The sequence below is a fragment of the Falco rusticolus genome, chromosome 6, assembly GCF_015220075.1.
Source record: "Falco rusticolus isolate bFalRus1 chromosome 6, bFalRus1.pri, whole genome shotgun sequence".
NCBI classification, from domain to species: Eukaryota; Metazoa; Chordata; class Aves; order Falconiformes; family Falconidae; genus Falco; species Falco rusticolus.
The window spans coordinates 29,003,162-29,026,398 of NC_051192.1; the positions used below are offsets into that span (position 1 = coordinate 29,003,162).

The 23,237-nt window shown below is 39.6% G+C and overlaps 1 protein-coding gene across 1 annotated transcript in view; it reads left to right on the forward strand.

The window, feature by feature from the left end:
* Positions 1 to 4,644: 4,644 nt before the first annotated feature.
* RFX6 (regulatory factor X6) overlaps positions 4,645 to 23,237 on the forward strand; it is a 36,213-nt gene continuing 17,620 nt past the window's right edge. Inside the window, exons 1-6 of the mRNA XM_037392271.1 lie at positions 4,645 to 4,843; positions 5,153 to 5,306; positions 6,809 to 6,932; positions 8,470 to 8,531; positions 16,266 to 16,343; positions 19,384 to 19,411. Of these exons, the coding sequence (XP_037248168.1) occupies positions 4,645 to 4,843; positions 5,153 to 5,306; positions 6,809 to 6,932; positions 8,470 to 8,531; positions 16,266 to 16,343; positions 19,384 to 19,411 (645 nt within the window). The remainder of the gene's footprint in view (positions 4,844 to 5,152; positions 5,307 to 6,808; positions 6,933 to 8,469; positions 8,532 to 16,265; positions 16,344 to 19,383; positions 19,412 to 23,237) is intronic.

The following is a 23,237-nucleotide window of genomic DNA, read 5'->3' on the forward strand; positions in this document are numbered from 1 at the left end:
AGCATGGAAGCTGTGTTTACAGCTTCCTGGGAAACTTGAAAGCTACCTCTTCTCAGCAGCGAGTGTTTGAAACACAGATGAGAATCAGATTTAGCCTTTTCTTTCTTATGGCATTACTAGCTTAAATATCTGTTTTTTAGGCACAATATGAAATATCTTGCTGTAAAATTACTGCTTCTTTGATACCTAAGACACCTATAGAAAATCTACCTGTAATCAACTGAAGTATGGGGATATTCTCCGCATCTGCTGCATTACTTTCTAGATGCTGCTGCACTGATTCATGCACAGTTCAGGGAGAAAAGGAGTCCCTGCTGAGGAAGGTTAGTCCAAGAGTCCATTCTTCTAAGTACATTGAGGCAATAGATGGACAATAGCTTCAAATCTATTTTAAGTTAGATCCCCAAAATCTGTTTCTAGCATGGAATCCATCTTGAAAATTTTGGGTTTTCAGCTTAGAGATGTTTGCTAAAATGGACTCAGAGCACTTTCATAGCTATACTAGCCTTGGAAGAGAGTGCAAGGATAAGAATGCTAAGCGATAATGAAAGCAGTACGTTTTGTGTATATGAAATATGACCTTTCCATCAGGATGAATGCTTCTGAGATTACACCAAACCCCAGAAAACTAGGAATTAACTTCTTGAGGTAAAAAGAGTAGTACACAGTGTGCTAGTTATTTTGTAAGAGATCTTTTCAGTTGCCTCAAATCAACACCTTCAATAGGCAGGTGAGACAACTCACATTGAAGGTCCAGCAAACAGAAGATGGACTCGTGGTGACTCTCTTATGCTGGAATATACTTCAGAATGCATCAGTGAGGCAAAGGCTCTAGGGAAGTCAGGTAAATAAACAAAAATAATATAAGTGTCACTGAAGGCAGAGCTGAAGTCTGGTTTGGCAGACTGTTAAAAGGACTTCAAAATGGAAGCAACATGGTACAAAGAGAATGGTAGGAACCGGATGGAAGCAGGAATGGTCTGAAAGAAGGTAATGAAGGACGAAATAAGTAAGACAGAAGATGAACCAAAGCTAGGGCAATGGTTTGAGTTCCAACATCATGAAGGTATCATGCTTTAAAGAAAATTGTTAAGTGTGAAGAAAACTACTTGAGACTGCAAACCTGTGGACGGCTCCCTGGGCTTTTTGGCTGGGTTTGGCAGTCCATCTTGGGAGTTCCACAGTGCCAAGTAAAATACTACAGATGTACCATGCAGGTACCACAAATATGATGATTCAAACTACTCTGAGAACTCCCTGACAGCAAAGCATGACATGTGACTACTGAGTAGGTATACCCTGAGGAATGGAAAAGAAATCCTCCGTGGTGATACAAACCAGCAGAGATAGGTTCAAGCAAAGAGTGAAAAATAAGTTGAAAAGGGTTGGGAGGCAGAAGCAACACTGGAAGACACAAAGAGATACAAGAAAATGGTACAGTCAATTTAATCATACTGGTTTGTTTGTAGTAATGAAATTACAGAGAGTCAGAAGACATGGTAACAGTCCTCAAGTACTGAAAAAGTGATGAAAATATAATAACAGTAATCATGTTCTTAAATAGACAGAAAAAAGAAGCAATGGACACAAGCTGAAGGGAGATTAACACCAATAAATATTTTTTATTGCCAGATGACCTGGGTGTGATGTGATCCTCCATCACCGGAGATTTTTAAGAACAAGTGAAACAAACAGTTTTGGGAATCACACAGGTATAATGATACCTCTCTGTAATCCTGCCTTGTTTCCACTGGATGCGGTGGGGTGGACAAGATGATCTCTATCAGTCCATTAAGTCCTTCAGCACTATAGTTTATGACTGTGAAAATGAAACTGAATAAGCAAAAGTTTCAAGAACATCACCAGGAATAAGATACTGAACTTGAAGTCTGTCCACATGGCCAAGCACACCTACAACACTAGTATCGATAGGAGGGACAGGCCCATAATGACAAGAGTCATAGGCTGGCTCAGCTGAGTAGCAGTCCCTGTGACTTTGAAACAGACACAGCACCAACCTCTGACTATAGAAAAATATTTTCTATGAAGCAAAAGGATTTGGCTGTTTTATTGCTGCATGAGTGATACCACAATTTCCTTTTGCTTGCCAGAATTTATCTTTCTGTCCTATAAATTACTTTAATTGCCAATGATTTCATATAGAACCCTTTTAAAACAATTTGAATTTATTAAAGAGCACTGTCAGTCCCCTGTCAAAGGAAATTTTTTAATATTTAATTTATTGTATGCTACTTATTTAAAAAATCCCTTATTTCTATTAATTATAGAGTACCTATGTTTGCTCACGTATTGGCACTGGATGATGTACCTGTACCATGACACATGATTCTCATGCATGCTTTAAATATGTGTTTACTTAAGAGCACTGGCCTATACACTCTTCTTTCTTTACTACTGCAAACATAAGCTAAGTTTTATACAAAGCTCGTAACACTGCACAACAATCTTTCACTGGCTTTGAAAGAGCAAGTAGGGGACAGTTTGTATGAGCCAGGAAAGGCTACTAGGTCCAAGGAGAACTTCTGTTTACTGAAAAAAACTCCTAAAAACATCATCAGTTTTAGGTAAAGCTAATTAAATCAGTGCCTGGCCCTCAGAAGGGACAGGAAGGCACTACAAATGGTCGTTGCCCCAAGGTGGAAACTAACTGGTCCCTGGACCAGACTCCTCACTCTGTTAATCCCTTTGTTGGTGATGGCTAGAATTCAGAAGCATCACTGAGGATACGAACATTTATAACTCCATTCAGCTCCATATTACCAAAAAGACAATGGCACATAGTTTTGCTCACGAAAGATTCAACACAACAGTTAGTAGCTGGGAGGTTTGCTTGTACTGTAGAAGTACTGATCCTTGTGGGCCAAATTCTGAAATACTGGGATCAGCCAAAAGTCACAGAGAAGTCAGAGGGTCAAACGCAATTTTACCATAACCTCAAAACAAAGCCACTGAAACCAGAAGCTGAACTATCTCAGCAAGTTGTACTAAGAACTGATGCACTGACAAAGTCATGTATAGACACAGGCATATGGACAACATCATGTATAGTATCACACATGATGTATGAAGGGGACATGGGAACAGTGAATGAATGTTTGAATAGAGTAACCAGTAAGGAATTGAATAGAGTAACCAGTAAGGAAGGAAATATATTTTACACAGTTAAGGGAAAAGGAAAAGGTGCAAGTAGAAGCAGCAAGAAGTTCAGGCTAAATGCCATTTTTGACTCTGGGCCTCTCTCACAGGTCTGCCGCATTTCTGAAGTCTGTCATTCATACTTATGACGTGGTTTTGGGCCTTTTGGCAGATATGGGCACACCTGGCATTTTGTTAGATATAGATGCAATAGCTGGTCTGGTAATGCGTCTGTGCACGAGTCAAGGTGGTAACATTCTGCTGCTTTGTACTGCTGGTGGGATCAATGACTTGAGGTGCAACGGCGATTGGAAGAGTAGAAGGAAGAACAGCTCTTCACAAGCTTTGTGCCTGTGACAGCCCAACGCTACTTGGTGGCTAGATGAATGACTAACATTCATCTGATACAGCATTTCAGGGCTGCTTGCCACCACAAGCCATACTACAATTTCCCAGCCTTTACCTGGGAGGAGACGTGCAAGATTTTGCTTTAACGGGGATGTATTTAAACAGTGGCTGTTGCAGTGATCAGGCTCATTTTCCATCCTACTGAGCACTTTGCTCTCTGGAAAAAGCAGAGACCACGGTTCTGTGATCACCCCGCGTCATCTATCTCAGTCAGCGTGCTGGAACGGAGCAAAGACACGCCTGCCAGATCTGCGTGACTTATCTGTGCAAAATCTAGATGTTTTGTTCCTCTGTGTGACCTATTTGTACAAAATCTAGATGTTTTGTTCCAACACCCACGAGATTACACGAGGAAATAACGAAATACTGACAGCAACCGCCGGTGCCCGGGAGGGTCCCGCGGCCTGCCAGCCCGGCCGGCTCCCCCGCGGGGTCTTGTGGCTGTCGAGAGGCCGCTGCGAGGCGTGGGCCGCCCCTCGCCCTCAGCCGGCGGCCATGAGGGGAACCCCGCGGCCGCCCCCCGCCTCGGCCGCGACGGGCCCGGGGCTACCGCCTCAGGCGGGCGCGGGGCGCCGCGGGCAGCAGTTCGTCATCGGGTGCCCCGCCCCGCCCGCGCCTCCGCCCCGCCCCGCCCGGCCCGCCCGAGCGCGGCGGCGGGCGGGAGGCAGGGACGGGGACACCTCCCCGCTGCCGCCCGACAGCGACCTCCGGGACCCCGTCCACGGCAGAGCCCCCTCCGCAGGCGCGGGGGAGCTGCCGGGAGGGAGGGAGAGGCCCCCGCGGGCTCGGCCGCCTCAGCCCGCACGGGAGCCATGCAGTGTCCCTGGACGGCGCCGTAGGGCACACCTGTACCCCGCCGCCGCCGCCCCCGCATCGCCTCTCCTCCCTCCCCTTCACGCTGCCGGCGTCCGCGCTTCGCAGGTGACGGAGCCCCGCAGAAACGGCGGGCGCGGCCCATGCCTCAGCCGACGTCCCCCGCGCACTGAGGCCGCCGCGCCGCCCCGTCCTGCGCCGTCCCCTCCCGCCGCCCATGGGCGCCGCCCGCGCCGCGGCGGGGCAGAGCAGGTGCCGGTGAGGAGAATGGCCAAGGGACCCGAGCCGGAGGGCGCCTTCCTGCGCCTCCCGGCCGCGCAGGCAGCGTCCCCCGCCGCGCAGGAGGATTGCTACGCGGACCTGGTGGGGCGCGGCTTGCTGCCCTACGCCGAGGAGGAGCTGTGTGCCGCGGCGGGCGCCGAGAGAGGGCACCCGGAGCCGGCGCTGCCCGCCGGCATCAAGTCCGGTAAGGGACGGGGTGCCGGCAGCGCTCCCGTCCAGCCCGCGGCGGGGCAGGTGCGGGCAGGCGGGGCGAGGCGCGGCTGGCGCCAGAAGCGCCGTTGCTGCTCTGGGTCCGGCGGGGACTCGAGGGGAGGCGGGTGCGGCTGCCCGGCCGCGGGGCGGCGGGGCCCGGCCCTCAGGCAGCGGCGGACCCGGCGGCCGGTTAAACGGGTGCCTGCGCGGCCGCGTCGGGGGGAGGCGGCGTGCTGCCTGGCCGTAACGATGCCCTCGGGTTTTTCTTCTTGTCCCGTCGTCCCCCCCCCCCCCCGCTCAGAAACACACTTTAACATCGAAGGCCTCTCCTCGGAAGAAGATGCAGATACCCGCGACGGCGCACTAAAACCCGCGGACCGGAGCCCGTCTACGAAGAAGAGCGTCACGCAGATGATGAAGGACAAGAAGAAGCAGACGCAGCTTACCCTGCAATGGTAGGGCTCCGGCCGGCAGCCCCGCTGCCCTGCGCGGCCACCGGCGGCTCCGGGGCGGGGTGTCCGCCGGGCCCCAGCGGAGCGAGCCGGCGAGGACGGTTATCTCTCCCATTCTTCTAGAAACATTTGTCGTTTGTGAGGTTTTGGGGTGTTCTGTTAGTTGGTGTTTTTTTTTTTCCGTAAAGCTTTGCCTACAAATAACGACGTCTGCTTCCAGATTTCTGAATTTTTTAAATTAGCAGAGGTTTACCTGTTAACCGAAATCTCTGTCACAGTCACAGGCTGTCACAGTATTCTCACAGTACATGGCTGTCGATGAAATGTATTGAAAAAATGTACAAGTGAAACATTACTTAAGCATCACGTTTGTGAATGGATGTTTTAGTTATCCGTTAAGGCTATGACTGTTAGATTTTCACTGTCTTATATTTTTTTTGCATTGTATTCTACTGTCCATGGAAGCCCTAACTTTACTTCATTTATCTGGGCAAGAATTAACCAAATAAGAAGTCAAATTCTGCAGATATTAGTTGAAGTTAGGGGGGAATGCAGCTGTATTAAATGGGAATTTAGTTACCAAATGCAGACTGTAAATCTAGACTTTTCCATCTAACTGAAAAACGAGAGCAATCTATATTGCCCAGTTTCTTAGTCTAGTTTACATCTGACTTCTGAGTATAAATTGTAAGGATTTGAGTCTGGTGAGTCAATGCAAAATTATTCAGTATGCAGTGTTTACTACATGGTATTTTCCTACAGATGTATGTAATTTAAGAAATAAATTTATTGCATATCATCCCAGGAGTAGCAAATAGTGTAAACTGATAAAGAAAAGAAACAGGACAACAGTGGATACCCAGCTGTTGCCAAGAGTTCAGTTCAAGTAAAGGCAGCCATTTTTTGCTTCAGTTTTTATTATTTTACTTTAATGACCGTCACTAAACAGTTGTATTCTGTAAACTGATTGGGAAGCTACATAAAAATGCACATCCTTCAGAAAAAGCCAGTTCTTTGCTTTTCAGTGTGGTTTGGTCAAGAAACAGGTTCAGGTCCAGTGTGAAAATAAAAAAGCAAAACTAGGAAGAAAAGTGGCATTAGCCCAGGTGTTAAAGATACAGTGGGAACAAAAATACAAGTTCAAGCCCCTATTCTCTTCAAAGGACAGTCTTAGACCCAAGTCTTACATAGTCTAGTTAGTGCTCTTATTTTCAGAGCAAAGCTGGCTCTTAGGTGTTGATAATTTAATTATTTGTATAAAGCCTAAAAGTCCAGACATTGAAAAAGACTCATTAAGAAAAGGGACTTGGTCCCAGGTTTTCTGTATTCTGCAACTAACCTAAGCACCAAGTGTTGTTCAGAAGAAACCCATCTGTGTGTTCTTGTGAAATTCTTTGGTAAAATTAAAAAAAAAAAAAGAGGGCAGTACCAAACCCCAGGGGGAAAATAAAATCGGGAGACATGGCATATTGCTTCTTACTCTGTCAGTTTCTTTCTCTATCCAGGCTGGAAGAAAACTATATTGTCTGTGAGGGAGTTTGTTTACCAAGATGCATCCTTTATGCACATTATTTAGACTTCTGCAGAAAAGAGAAACTGGAACCTGCCTGTGCTGCAACTTTTGGGAAGGTAAAGAATAAATGCCTTCATAATTTGCTAGATTAATTCCTTGATAGAATCACAATTTAGAACACCTGTGTCAAAATTCCTCTCAAATTCACGTTTTCTACTGCTAATGTACATGGAATCAGACTAACTACACTGTTTCATATGAAGGGATGTCATGACATCAGCTTTAGGAAAATGAAACTGAAATTCCCTTTGATTTATTGTTATTTCATACAAAAAAAGGCATTCTCTCTGAGAGCTTTTTTTCTTTTCCTTTTTGATGGTGACATTAATAGGGTTCTTTCCACAAAACCAGATCTGACATGCAAGACACTTTTAATTATACTAAAGGCAGTGTAAAGTGAGATGTGACACAAGGAGCAATACAAGAAAGGGAGTAAAAATTAATAACACAAAGAGCTCCTGAATGAAGAATTGTTGATTCATCCTCTTTTCTTCCCTTCCCTACAATTAATCCTGAAATCATTTAATGAAAGGGAGATGTGAACTCTCCGAATTAAATCCTGAGTAGTTAGTGAAACAGGAAACCAAAAATGCTTCAAGGATCATCTTTTTTTTAAACACTGTTGATCTAGTCATTGTTCATACATTGCAAAATGCATTAATTAAATAATAATAATGGATTTAAAATCTGGTTCATAAAACGTTCACTTACTAATTTTTTCCTCTTGAATTGGATATGCTGAGGAAGTATATATCCAATTTTCATTACGCAGTTTCAGTATAAATGAGGAAGACAATAGCTTTCCATTTATACATTGTTTTGACAGTGATCTGTCTATTAGATGTATCTAAGAGCTGTCCCTATTACTGAATTATTATTTTACTTAATAAACCTTTTGCCGTAAGCGTAATTTTTTACAGGAAGAGTAGGATGTTTTTAGGGCACTAATCTCATCTCAGGACTCCAGTGACAGAATGTTTTGCTTGACTTAGATTAAATGACATAACGTGAATTCCTTATGTGCAGCATAGAGCTAACAGAAACTTTCACAGGGTTTCAGTAAGCATAAATAAGTTTAAGACTGTCCTGCTCTTTGATAGCGGAGGACACAGAAGCACCTGTGAGGTAAATATTTGCTTGCTTTAACCTTCAGATCACACTTTTCAAATAAAAAATGAATTTATTTTCAGTTGTTTGACTTTGAAAAAAGAATAGCTAGAGGGCACTGCTTTCCCTGGTTCAGTTTAGATTGCTGAAGAAACAGATACAGTTGTACTTTAGGGAATGTAACAGGATCCTGGTGAAGAAAACTAGATTTTAAATTGTAGAAGTGAAAACAGAAAGGAGGAACAGGTGGGGAAGGGTGGGAAGGAGTTTATGAATGGGAATAGTGGAGATACAAAGCAAGGTGGATGGTGGTGGAAGGACCCCTGCAGTGTAAACCATGCTTAATTGTTTATGTTGTGACATAAGTATCACAAATATTTATCCATGGACTACATTAGACCATATATTTACACTACCATTTTCCTACGAACGGATTGCTAAGAAAGCGTACCAGTGTTAGAAGTTAATAGTTATTTTATCTTTTAGACCATTCGCCAGAAATTCCCTCTCCTTACCACAAGGCGGCTTGGAACAAGGGGCCATTCAAAGTAAGGCGCAACTGTCTGTGTATCCATGTATAGAATACGTTCTAGAAATGACATGTATTTCCATGTCTCCATAATATATACTAATTGGCAGGGGGGTTGTTCAGATGACAAACTGCAAGTGGTAACTTCCATGGACATGATGAAACTGATAGAGTTTGAGTATGAAAATATTACTGCAGGCACAATTTCTAAAATTAAACTGAATAAGCTTCTAAAACTTGTTATATTTAGAGCCATGCAGTTATTGAAAATGTATGTCAGAATGTTATATATGAAAACCATCATATAATACATATATCTTTTTTACAGCTGCTTGTCTTTCTATAAATAACGTGCAATGTTTTTATTTGCCTTTTGCAAACCTAACAACTTTCATTGTGTTCTCTACATAACAATATGGATTATTTTAAAGACACTAGAAAAAAGAATTGTATTAAATTAAGAAGAAGGTATACATCTGCTCTTTGCTGTGGATAATTTATAAAAACTCTGAAATGTACACAAACTATAGTGCAGTCATTTCATTAATAATGTATCCAATTAATTTGTATATTTGATCTGTGCAATATTAGGCTGTAGGTATAAATCACAGATAATTATATATCACCTGTGATGAAATCTTTATTAGTTCTGGTTCTAGCATTATGCTTTTGACCATGATAAAGTTAGTGTAAAACTATGGTGAACAATGTAACAACATATTCGCTTCCATTCACCCTCCCTTCTATGTCCTGATAGCAAGACTGCTGAGGAAGGACTGATAAATTGTCCCCAGTCTATTTTGGTTTTTAATAGGGGAATGCTACTTCTTAAGGAAATGAAAAACCGTGTTGTGTATTGATGTAAGGAATGTAGAGAAGCTAAAATAATGCTTTAGGATATTACTAGTGTCAAGCTATGAGTTAGGCAATTCTAGGAAACTTCTATCCTTGTTTTGAGGGTCACAAATACAACAGTTCTCTGTATTGCCTGAAACCAAGACTGGCTCTGAGCTTTTCTGAGTGTTGCACTTTCAACTGTTACTTCAGTGTTTATCTATATCTGGCTTAAAAAAATATTTAAACCTAAATATTGTGCCCATACCATTCAACATAAAATAGGACTAATTAAATAATTTTGTTCTTTTAAAGTAACTTTCCAAAAACTTAATGGTTTTCAATCTCAAATCACATTTAGACCAGATCCTTATCTGTATATTTCTATTGATTTCAAAATAGTTTTTCCTAAAAATAAGACATTGCTGTGAGGAACAAATTAGCATAGGTATTGTGTCCATTTTTTTGTGTATACCCAGAAATTAAACATTTATTATTAATGACTATATTTTAGGTTATGCATGCTTTTAAATATGTGAGTAGCCCTAGGATTTTTCTCATGCTTAAATTACACATGTGTTTCTGTACTTACTAGATAAGATTAGTGAAAATAATCTTGACTTGCAGAACAAAGCACAAAGAGTTGATGGCTTACTGAAACAAAACTAAAATCCAGAAAACCAGCAAGGAAACATTTTGCTAATGAATAAGAAAACAGAATACTGGTAGTAATGGAAGAAGCTCAAACATTCTGTTTGTTTGAGAAAACTTTTTATTTTGAATGACTTAGTCTTGAAAGACAAAGTTACTCTTGTCTTTCAGTAATTTAGAAGTAAAACTCAAAACAAAAGGAGACTGAAAAGGAAAAAACCTGCAAGACACTGGTTTTCCTAAGTGCTTTGCAATATACTAGCAATGTCTGAAAGATGCATTGTTTACTTTTATAATTTTTGGGGGTTGATTCATGTTGTTATGCTTGGTTTTCTTCCTGCCTTAGAAATATAAGAAATAGCCAGTCGATTCCACCTTAGTTTTGCTGAAGCATAGTAGATGTCATTTATGAATTTTAGGGTTTGTTGCAGTATAAGCAAAGGTGAGGAAGAATCTCAATTCCAAATTTTTGCGAAGACATTCTATTTCTTGAGTATGTCTCAATTATTTATTTTAAATAATAATTGATAAAAATACAATCCAAAGGAAATAAAGCCTGCATAGAATATTTTTCCTTTCTTAACAGAGGACTTTTCTTGCATAGTTTCTGTCAGTCTTACAAATTCATAACCCATGGATTGTTTTCAGGAGAGAGTACGCATTCTGCATCGTATTGAGAAAAACTGGAACTGAAGTTCATTTCTCTTTTTGTAGATGACCTATAGATGCTGAATAGAGGGGTTTTGAGGAGAGCTCCTATTAGAAAGCTTATTTATAGGGAAAAAGAGGGATCTCATGTATTGTTTGCTGTGGTGAAGTTCAGCTATGGTTATGGGCATGAGCTGATGTAGACTTAGCTCTGCAGATGGATGTTTGCTGCTGGTGTTTGTTTAATATTTTAGGAGATCTGGCATTCATAATCTGCACAGGAATATTTGACAATCTACTAATTCATCAGTGCCGTGGTTAAGTTTTAGTCAGGTTCATGATCCAACGTATTTGGAGAACCACTTTCAAGTTACAATGAATGAGATAATACAAAGGGAAAAGTCTCCCCAATGATCATTACATTTTTGTTGTGACATACCTAATGAATTGATAAACAAGATCCGCTCAGGATCCAAAGTTCCAAAACATATCATGTGTCTGTATAATTTAAAGCACAGTAAGTCAACCTCTATTGAATAAAGGGGTATGTATCAAATCTGGTTTTTGACATGGGAATCTAGCTGCAAAATTAATTGTGTTGTGACGTGTCACATATTCCCCTTTTCACTAAGACATTTAATAGTATTAGCACAGAAATACCTCATGCCCAACATTTCTTCAGCAGATCCCATATCCCTACTGACCTTGGTGGTATTATGTGCCATATTTTCATATGGATTAACTGTTCTTGAACAATTTCCTCAAAGGGATGAGGCATCAGCAGGTTTTGTTTGAACATCTGGCATTTGTTTCTCCTCATTTTTTTTCATCAGCGTTTTTCTCAGACTTTTCCTCTGCAGTTCTCGTTTCCACTAAGATACATTTACATTGATCTTGCTGTGCAAAAAAGGGCCTCACAAAAGGCACAGGTGACAATAATTCCAGTTCAGAGACTGAATACAGCAGCGAGTAGTCATAGAGAAATGGCAGTATAAATAATGAGCTCTGATTATCTGTTTATCTATCTCTGACGTTGTGGACCATATTGACCTCAGAACCATAGATTCACTGCGGGGCGAATTAATTTCTGCTTTCACCAGGTAGCAGTCACACAGTATAACTTAAAGAATTATTTCCATTAAATTAATAAGCAAATTAAGGGACTGTTCATCAATTTCGGTAAATTACTAGTTACCCTCTGCTTTTATGTCAGCATGGACTCTAAATGTGGAACAAAGCTGGGTTACTGGGACTGGCAAGAAACACTTCATACTAGCAATTAAATCCTATTTTTTTAAGAATGGCAGTGTAGTGAAATTGTTTTATTTCTGTTGTTGCTATCATTATTTTGAGATAGTGTTAGTAGGAGCAGTAATAGTACTAACTATTCCTGACAGTGACGTTTCATATGCTAGCATTGCCTAGGAGCTCTGACCATTGTCCAGGACTCCTCTGAGCCAGATGCTGCAAAAATGTGAAATGAAAAAGAAAATTCCTCTCCAATGGTACCGTTGTTCTTACATTGCAAAGAAAAGCTAACTCCTCAGGAATAAAGTGCCTTACTGGACATTGCAGACATACACAGTATCTGTCAATAAAGCCTGGCTGTGGTCAGAAGAAAGCAAAGAAAACCAGTTCCCTTTTCCATCACCTTCAGGATCACTTCAAGAAATTATTTTTCTCCCCCACTGAGACAAGGCCAAGCTCTTTCTAGCATTCTCATGATCATGAATTAGATTCGAGAAAGCACTCCTGCTCTAAGGTGTGGGATACAGGTGCTGTTCTAACATGTGAGATATACAAATGTTAGTTCCTTGTCTGATTCCAAGCAGCATTTGTCATCTCCATTTCTAGGCAGAGGAGACACTTAAAAATGGGTCTGATAAATCCTAGAACTTTGAGTCAGAATCTCTCTCTCTCTGTGTTTCTATTCAACAACGCATTTGTACAAAAGTGTCAGTACTAAAACACTCATTTAAATATTTGGCCAAGAAGGTAGAATACATTGGACATGGTTTTGTTAACAAAGTTCATTCATCTCCCGTGCCCATGCTAATCACTGCAGATTGCTGAATGCAGGGGAAGTTCTCTGTATTCCTGCTGAGTGAAAGAAGATGCAGCACAACAAATACTGCAAACTGCTCTCTTAGATTAGTATTTCACAAGCAACAGTTGTCTGTGCAGCAGGTCCTCTTTGCATAGGTAATGTCGAACATACTATGCTCACTGCTAGAATTCAGTTGCAACCTTCTCAGTACATGAATTACCTGGAGCAGCTATTCAGGAAAATGTACATACTGCTCAGTCCATACACATAGAAGACTGTTTGAGCTCAAGTTACATTTTAATTTCTTTGTAGACTTTGATCAATGATGAATCTTAACTTTTATCCATCATGTCTGAAAACTATTATCTTATTTATTAGGAGTGATTTAGTGGGTTAATAAAACTGATATGGCAGCTGGCCCTGTGATAACAACTTATTGCGAGTCCCTGAACAGCTTAAGCCTATCATTTCCTTATCAGCTATCATTTGTGTCAGTGTATGCTAAAATCAGGGCTACTAGTTGCATAGGAACATATGTTGCAAAAAACCCACTGAATTTAAAAAAGGAAAGCAGTTCAGCTTGTTTTTTAAAAGGTTTGTTACAGAAATTGAGAATAAGTTCCTTATGATTGCTGGTTTAATTTTGTTAATTATAAAATAGAAATATAAATAGTAAAGTACATATATAATGCACATACACATACAGATATGCATATAGAGACAGAAAGAAGGACTTGAAATTGTAGGTTAAAGATGTTATCAGTGTGTCTGGGATGGGTATACTGCTCTCAACAGGGAGCCTAAAATAAGCTGTTCAGCTAATGACTTTGGCTGTGAGAGAATAAAAATCTTCATACCTTATTACTCTATGAAGTATGCCAGAGAGAGCTTGAAAATTGCAGATTAGAATTTTTTTAATTGCTTTTGTGTCATGACTGGAAAGCTGTATCTTTTAGTGCTAAAAATTCAACTACGCAAATTGTTGAAGGAAAGCAGAATGATAACTGCTATGCCTTTAATACACACAGAATAGGTACTGAAACTATCTGTTCTCTACATAACAAAATGTCACAATGGTAAATTCTGGTATCTTGGGGCGTTCCAGAGAAAGAACAAGTATATTGCCTACCACTAGAACCTGACAATCCAAATCATACAACAGTTCCTGTTTCTAGCCCAAGTATGTTGATATTGAATTAGATGTTGAATAACCTGGATATTGAATGCTAATTTTGTAAAGAAGTAATGCTTTTCCTTGCCTCTGGCCCGCTCCAACTTCAGCAGGAGGGAATTCCAAATCTGTGGTGAAAGTGTGAAGTTTTTATTTTCGGAATTTAAAAAAATGGCATGTGATTGAAACTGGGAGAATTAGGGTGTTGGAATGAGATAGAGGCAACTGCTTGCTTACATGGCTGATAACAAATGTGCAGATAACATTATAAAAGAAGCAGTCAGAGCTCTATTTTGTTTTTCGTGCTGTTCAATGCACAACCTTTGCAATGTCCAGACTAAGTAAATGCTGTTACTTCAAAGAATCCATACACGTATATTTTCAATACCTCTTGTGTCATATTTTAAATTACTTCATTCTCATGAAAGAAGAAAAATGTTAATGCCTTTAGCATTTGTGTCAGAAATGTGTCAAATATTAGGAATTTCCAGATCTAGGTCTTTGGACCATGTCTATCTGTTTAATACTCCTAAGCCAAAAGTAGCCACTGAAAACTTTCAGGACTGTAGCTCACAACATAAGTGACACAATACTGTATGTGAACTGAAGGACAACAGTCTAATGTTACGACATTTAATGAAAGATCTCATTGGCATCCTAAACCACCCTGAGGTGTCGTGTGTCACTTTGCTTTGATCAGCCAATGCTGACTTTAATGGATAAAAAGGGAACTGTTATGAGTAGATGGTCCTATGTCTGAGCTTCTGAGTATTAACAGCTATTTAAAAATGGTCAGTTCACCACATCACCATCCCTCAGAAAAATACACTTACAGGGCAAGAAAACTAACGGAGAAACTTTTGGCCTTCCTGTGGGTTGCCAGGTACCACTGCGGTCTAGTGGCATTATGTAGACTTAGTTTCAGGGAAGCAGTAAAAGCTATGATGTTTTAACAGCAGACACGTTCTGTCACGTTTCTTGGCTGTATAATCCCGAATGCATGCAACAGACTGTCCAGAAACAGAATGACTATTTCAGCTGAGATTTTTCAAAGCTACCTAGGCTAAGCAAATATATCACCCTAATGAACATTTTCTTAAATATCATTTGTATCTAATGCCTTTAGTCAGGTCTGTAAATATAAAGCATTTGAGGTTTTTGTTCTTCTCTGTGACTATCCCATACAAAACCAAACAGTAAGATTGTGGGGTTTTTTTAATGGGCATCACCAGGAACAGCAGAGATGAGCTGAAACCTTTTGTTTATGTGTTCTATAAACTGTTTGCTGTGTGTGTGTCTTAAGACTGTGTTTCTTCAAACTGCTGAGAAGTGTCAGAGAAATCAGTGCAATGCACTGCGAAGTGTTGCCTCTCTGTTAGTCTTGGTTTACTTGCAGTGTACTTGAACTGCAAGTGTTACTTTGAACCAGTTCAGTTAAACCAGCTGCCAGGGTATTTTCAAGCTAATTTTAGTAAAAACCGAATAAACCTGAGTATACTGTACATAACATCCTTAGACAAATCTGGTTTAACACAAATCAGTTTTTAAATCTGTTGAGTGGAGTTTATTAGACAAGGCCTATCACCTTTGATAGATGAACTCAAGCAAACTTTGCTATGACGGGTAAAGAAAGGGCTGCCCCCAGCTTGCTCTCCTGCCCTTGTCTTGAAGGTCACTTCTTTTGTAGCAAAATCAGTGGAAAGCAGTTTTCTACTGCATAGCCAGTTTTCTTAGCACCAGCCCACCTTCTTTAGTGTCTTTGATTAAGTTACTGGGCTCAGCACTGCAAAGCCTGAACTGTAGGCACGTGTTTCCTTCTTCCAGCTCTATTTGGGAGCAATAATCTCCAGGACAGCAGCAAGGGAGACAAATGTGGATGACAACTGCTTACGTGGCTAGATAATTCAGAATTGGTCAGCCTACAGCCTGAGAGAAGAATGAATGAATGAAGTGGTAGCATTTTTAGTCATAAGAGGCTGAACACTACCTTATATAGGCTACAGTGACAAGTTACTTTCAGCTGAGAAGTGCTCTGTGGGATTGTCTAAATACGTAAGCCTGATAAAATAAACCTGGTAGATCAAACCTAGGACCCATTCAACAAATGAAGTAAAATGAAAGAGGATGCACATTAGGGAAAAGAGGTGTAACATGTTTTCTAGGACATGTGCTGTTCCAGCTACATTCTTGTAAGAGAGAAAGTATTTTAAATTTAAAGGAGATCCTATCCTTGAATTTTGCATTAAATCATGGCAATACTGTTTTCTATGAGACCAGATTTTGTTCCGTGTCAGTGAAAGGAATTGACAGACACTGTTAAGAAAAGTTTTCAGAAAGCATTGAAAATTAATTTGACAGTTTGCTTTACTTGACACTCTCCTCTTTTTTTTCTTTTTCTACAGGTATCACTATTATGGAATTGGCATTAAAGAAAGCAGTGCGTACTACCACTCTGTGTATTCTGGAAAAGGCTTAACCAGGTACAATAACATAACTTCGGAGACTTAGTGAAGGTCTTACTTTAACTTCCCTTTGGAAGGTATTTGTAGCACACCAATTTTTGTTGGTACCATAACCAGTGTTGCTGCATATCTCAATGTCTGGCATTTGTAGCTTTAAGTACCAATTTTTTCCCTGAAGACACTGATTTTGTTTTAAGAGGATGATGTATATCTTTTGCTAGTGACTTCCAGTATGGCCTCACCACAGTCAGTGTAGAGCTGCACTGATTTACAACAGCAGATGATTTGTTCATGTGAAGCAGCAAAACACCATTTCCAGAACACTTGTCTCATTTTGTTTGCTTGTGTGTCACCCTCTGAGTTCTTTCCCCAGGACAGCTTCCCATTATGAAACGTCTGGAGAATGGTGTGAAGCTGGCACCTGTGGGCAGGAGGGAGGGGTCAGTGTAGATTAATATTTACAGGTCTTTTGACTCGCTAATATCAGTTTAAACCTAACCCAGGAAGCTCTAATTATATTTATTTAAGGGACAGCTAGCAGGATCAATACGTTACGATAGCTGCCTGTTGGTTTGCCAAAGATTAATAGTTCGTAAAACAAATGTCTGTGTTCACATATGGCTTGAACGACGGCTTTCATTGTCTACAGCAGTATACCTGTAAAAGTGGAGAAAGGAAAGGAATAAATGAGTTTATAATCACACATAGAAAATTCAACTGCTGGCAGATTTAGGTTATATCCATATAGGCTTTTTCTAAACAATAGGACAAGTATAAAAATTGAGGGTAACGTTGCCAGTGATGCTTAAAAGGAGGGATCTCTCCATTGAGGACTTAAGGTATAACAGACTAGAATATGCCATTTCCTTGTCCAGTGTTTATTCAGAGCTGCAGAGGTCTTGCTGGTACACAGTGAGATGAGTTCTTTCGTAATACAGAATTATCTTGAACAAATGGCTTATTTAATTGACTAAAAGACAGCAATTTTCATTTAAGGGAATATAATCACTCTTAGTCCTCAGCTTTATGTCAGCCAGTGCTCTTTTCATGTAAAGCTCTGTCCTTGGGCAATCTAGCAGCAATGAATGCAAACAAACTGAGGGTTCTGCAAAATACCCACAGCTGGATTTCTGACAGTATATACTCACATGAAGATGGAATAGATACTCCATTAAGATTCTCAGGATTACTCACTAGATTCGCTAGTTTTCTTTTGTTAGCAGTTGTGCTCTCATGTATGAGATGTTGAATTTTCAGGGTCCAGTAGTCAAATTGCCTCCTTAGTTGATTTGGAACAGAAGCTCCTATGCTCATTTTGCACAGTCTTGGCCATCACCGTGGTTGGACTTCTCTGCGTGAAAAGAATGATGAAGTAGCCTGAGGTTAAGAACAAGCTTCTGGGTAAGGAAAGAGGCAGTGTAGGGGTTCAAAATTGAGAGTAAATCTTCCAGTTGCTGGCTGCTGCATGTAATGATCCTTCAAAAAAAATCTGTCCTTTGTCTGATGTCTGTTCTGATAGGTGAGCTATAAAAATGGTTCCTGGATCAAGCCTGGGGCAGAAATAGGCAGGGGAAATATATGTGTTGATAATAGTACCAGATTACACCATGCCCACGTACAAATACAGGCATATGGAGTCCTTTACCACGAGGCTTGCATGTTAGATGGCAGCTTGTCAAAAGATCAGAAGGGACAATGGGCCTTGGTTTAGTTGCCTAAATATAGGCCTTCACTGCCATTTCAAACTTAATTGGCATTCATGTATTAATATTTAGATAATTGAGCTGAGTACAATGGTCCTTAAATGCTGGGTTGCCAGTGCCTGAATCCTTACATTCCGCTGTAAATTTGACCTCAGTTCCTTTAAACATCAAGCCTTGCCACTGTGAAAGGAGCATACCTAACACAAAAAATAATTAGTATCCACAGTGCTGTGTAAGGGGTAGCTTTAGCTAGCAGTTAAGGCTTTGGAGGAGCAATGCTAGCAGATGCTGCCTCATGGTTGTGCTCTACAGTCTGTGAATATTTTTCTGCACATGTGGAAATCCACAGTCCATAACAAATACATCCAGCTATGAAGCTAATTAGCTCAACATTGTAATCAACTGACTGATGACTTCTTTCATACTGATCTATCAACAACCAAGGGAACTCTGTAGGTAACATATGCTGGATCATCATGTCATGGGAACTGTCAGGCACCACCTGTGCCTGGCCTGAGCAGGAGGAATTTCACAACCACTCAGCCCCTGGTTTTCTGTCCTGCCAGCAGAGCATTGCAACAGCATGAAATCACGATATTGCTGCTAATAATTATAAGGCGTTGTGGTCGACAGTATCTTATCAGTTGGCAGCTAGCAGAACAAGAAATAACAATAATCAAACAACATTTATCATTATACTTCCATGACAATCTCTATCATTATACATTTTCTAGTTTAGTAGTTATAATTTTAAACGTGCTTTCTGATTTCTGCACAGTTGAGTTGCCTGCTAGTCTTCACTTCACTGAGAATTTCTCAATTGGACTCTTAATAGGACATTCACTATACTGCAACACATTTTTGCCAGTTAATGAATCTTTGATCTCAGAAATGTATTTCACCTGCATTAAATAATTCTACGGTGAAAAAGAGTGGAAAATCACTATGATTTCTTCATTTTCCTGAGAATTTTAAATTCTACATACATTTTTTCTACTCTGAATTTACTCAGCTATATCAAAAACTTTATATTCCTAGTAAAAGACCTTATGGATTTGCACCTATGCTGCCCTTTAGTTGTGAAGTTGCAAAGATCCCAGAAAAAAAAATGAAACCTGGGTTTTATACTTTACTGTTTGGTCACTGATTTGAATCTTCATATTTTGGAAGACATCAGTAGGTTTCCTGATATCCTCAGGCACTTGCAAACCAGTGGAAGAAGTTAGGAAAAAAGCATGAATTTTATTATAATTACATTTGAAGAAATGTGCTCATTTTTGTAATTGATCTATTTATATATATATATATATATACAAACTCTGCTTATGAAAAAATAAATATATTTATTTTCAAAGGTTCTCTGGAAGCAAGTTAAAGAATGAGGTAAGTGCTGTAGTCTATTTACTTTCACTTCTGTTATAATCCAAATATTAGGTGACCTGTGGTTTTCTTCACATTCATTTCTTTGAAAATTACAACAATATATTCCATTAAAGTTTAGGCTGCATAACACTTTTTAATGAAGCTGAGTATTTGCTCCTCTAAGTATTTGAAGACAGGTAAGATTGGAAGAGACTTTCTGGGGTTCCTGTTCCAATCCGGTATCCCATAACCAAAGGTTCATAATAGACCCTCTTAAACAAAGGATCAAGATCTAGCTTAATTTTTTGCATCCATTAGTTTTGCAGGAGGGCTTTTTCAGAATCTCGTTTGTCTGATTGGAAGCCAAAATATGGTTTTTTTATAAATTTATTTTTATACCTCCTGGTCAGGATTGTCTTCCTCTGGTTTTGATCTTTGTGATGTTTTCCTGTGATATGTCTTTTTGCTGCTTTTGCTTGCTAGATGAAGCTTTTATTCCATTCTGATCAGCCTCACAGCCTTTCACTGTACTTGTTCTGATTTGAATATCTTTATAGAAAAAAACCAATAGTCTTGTAAATGGCACATCATTGATTTCTATTGGAAATATCACTTTGGATGAACCTTAGAACTGTGTTTGTTTTTTTGTTTTGGGGTTTTTTTGTTTGTTTTTTCCACAAGTAGCCTACATTTTCACAAACATATACTATGGTATAGTCACTGTCATTCTGGTCATATTTATACTAGTGAATTATGGATTATTGTTCATTAAGGGTTAAGGATTGCTCCCAGGATTGTTCTTTGACACTGAGTTCAACTGGCATGGAATAACCTGCATCCATATTATTAAACTCCTGAACATACAAAACAGCATAGGCACATCTCAGCCACATTGCCACGGAGAGAAGTCCCTAGCATGCAGTAACTGTTGAAGCATGACTAGGAATTGTTTGGGAGACTGCTGACTGGCATGGATGGGCCAAAAGAATGTCAGGGGCCATTCTGAGTAATACTGTTCCAGTATTGCCTGGGAATGTTTCCTGACACCATTTAATTTACTAGACTAAATATACCCTCTGTGATCAACTGATACATAGCAAGTCTTTCTCCTTTTTCATTTCCAGATAAGCAACTCCTAGCTGATAGCAGAAATTCTTACTGGTCCCTGAGAGTGAGGTGTTGCTCTATTGATTTTCATCCCCTTTATTGCCATTATCTCAAAGCCATCCAGATCTTTCTACATGACCTCTTGGTCTTCCTCGTTATTGATGATTTCATTAGCTCATGTCAGCCAGTTTAATCTATGAAATGTTCAATGAGAGCAGTCCCAAGTCGTTGAGAATCTTCACTTCAGTCCCTTTTCAACCCAGTAGTTTCCCTGTCAATGCAACTTGTTAGCATTTCAGCTGGATTCAGTTTCTTAAACATTTTACATTCTTGTACTAATCCCCATTCTCTCCAGCATAAGTAGTCACTTCCCGTGGTGACACCACATCAAGTATTTTAATGAGGTTCATATAGATTATATGTGCTGTATTTTCCCTGTTCAGATAATCAGCTATCTTATTAAAAAAAAAAAAAAAAAAAAAAGATAGTGTTATGCCATGGGATATCTTCAACATATTCAAGGATTCATGAGCACTACTACAGCATTCATTCTTTCAGTTTTGAGTGTCTGGTTCCCTTGGCAGAAATGAATGCACATTTACTTCCATCTCTGATGGCATTCCCAGTCTGTTTGAGAACTGACAGCCTCATAAACCTGTCTTGTTTCTGCCTCAGAGTTCAAGACCTTCATCCTCCAAGAAAAAGAGTCACAAAGAAGTCGGTGGAAATAAACAAGAAAGGGCACACAGTATGAGTTTTTGATTGTCTAGCTCTGTGCTGTCTGAAATTAGGCAGGCAGGTCTTAAAAGAAAAAAAAAACATCTTTCATGGTCAAAATTGAATTTTAACAGTCTTCACATACTGAAAATTTGGCATCATACTTTCCATTAAAGTGAACAGGGGATATATGCTTATTCATTTGCTTGAAAGTATATGCAATTAGGTATTCCAGAAAGATTTACAATGATTGCATAAGGTGTAATTCTCAGTAGGAACATAAAGACATTGAAAAGATGTTAAAGCACTGATTGTCTAAATATACTGAGTAAATGGCATTTGAATGAACACTTATTGAGTGCCAGGGACACTGTTTACTTCTGGTATGTTTTATCACATTTTCTAGTATTCTCTCTGTAGGGGGAGATATCAGCAAATTCTTTTATCTAAACCAGTTAGTGCACCATTAGAGTCTGCATGGTTAATTAGGCAGGTAATATTACTGTCATTATCTTAATGTTAAATGGCCATTAGAAACAGATGGCATTAAATTGAAAGGGCAAGTGGCAGTGGGTTAAAATATTAAGCCTAGAACTGAGACACAGTCATATAAGTCCATTAGCAAGGTAAAAAATTGCAGATTATCTTCTCTTAAACCTCCCACCACCATCACTGCCTTCTTTTAAATGAACTAATTCCTTTTAATCAGAGCTTTTAATACATTTCATGGGTAATTGCATAATAAAATCATTAAGATTACTGCTGTTATTAAAAAAAACAAACCTCTTGCTACTGATAGGCAATTATAACACAATAGTATTGACATGAAGAAATTTTAATGTTTCTAAATTTCTACAATTTCTTTGACTTAAAGCTTTATATGTATTTGAATAGTAGATAGCACAAGCAAAGTGTGTTTACATAATGTATGCTTTCGTCCCTTGCTGTCTGTTTTGGCAGACATATAACCCTATAAAAATAGGGACATATATCTGTATATATAGTGAATAAGTCAGTTACAGGTATAGTTTTCTGAATTCAGTATTTGAGAGAATTTCACTTGAAACTGGCATCTAATTCATGAGTCAACATCTATAGGAAAATACTCTCCTTTGCACACTTTTACATTATATGTTACACTATATTCCTACTATTCCCACTTCAGTGAAATCTGACTGTGCAGAGGGGTAGGAAAAGGCTGCTTCAAGTACCATTCAAATGTCTCATGCATGGTCATAAATTCCATCCAATAGTATAAATGGAATCTGCACAGAAATATTGGATTTACTGCAGAAGTCTGCAGAAGGCCTGCTCAAGGCTCTGTACACTGACTTGACATAAGGCCTGTGGGGAACAAAAGGTTTCAGCAAAATAGTCTTCTCAATGTTTGAATGCAATCCTATAAGAATAAGTACAATTCAGTCAGTAAGGACAGAATCATAGTACAGATTTTATTGCTTCTTTTGAGGATGAGGGTTTCATCTTAATGATACCATTTGAGAGCTTAATAAGCATAATGTGGTGTGCTTTATAAATATGAGCATTGCAACACTGTATTGCTACAGAATGTTACTGCTCAGCTTTACTGAGTAGACCGAATCAGATTTGGTGAGAGTTCTAGGTTAGGAGTCTAAACAAGTGTTGATTTACCATATATCGCTTCACGGTCAGTATCCACACATACAAGGCTGCTTGTTGTTTCATCCTTCAATTCCATCTCTCCAAAAACTAGCATCAAATAATTATTCAAGATCTTTTCTTAGTCTGTAACTAGTACAAAATGTGTCTACAATATTTCAGATGTCACGAGCTAAAGAGGCTTAGGAAGTGAACTCTAAGAACTGAAAGAAACTCTCAGATCAGCGGAATTTAGCATAATTCAGGAGGAATTTATTTTGCCTCCAGATCAGTATTGACTGTATCTCAACAAAGTAACTGGAGAACACTAAGTAGCTGGGAATATCTTTCCTATTGATACATCTGAAACTGGGGCTTCATGTCAAGTCTTCCACAATCTAAGAGG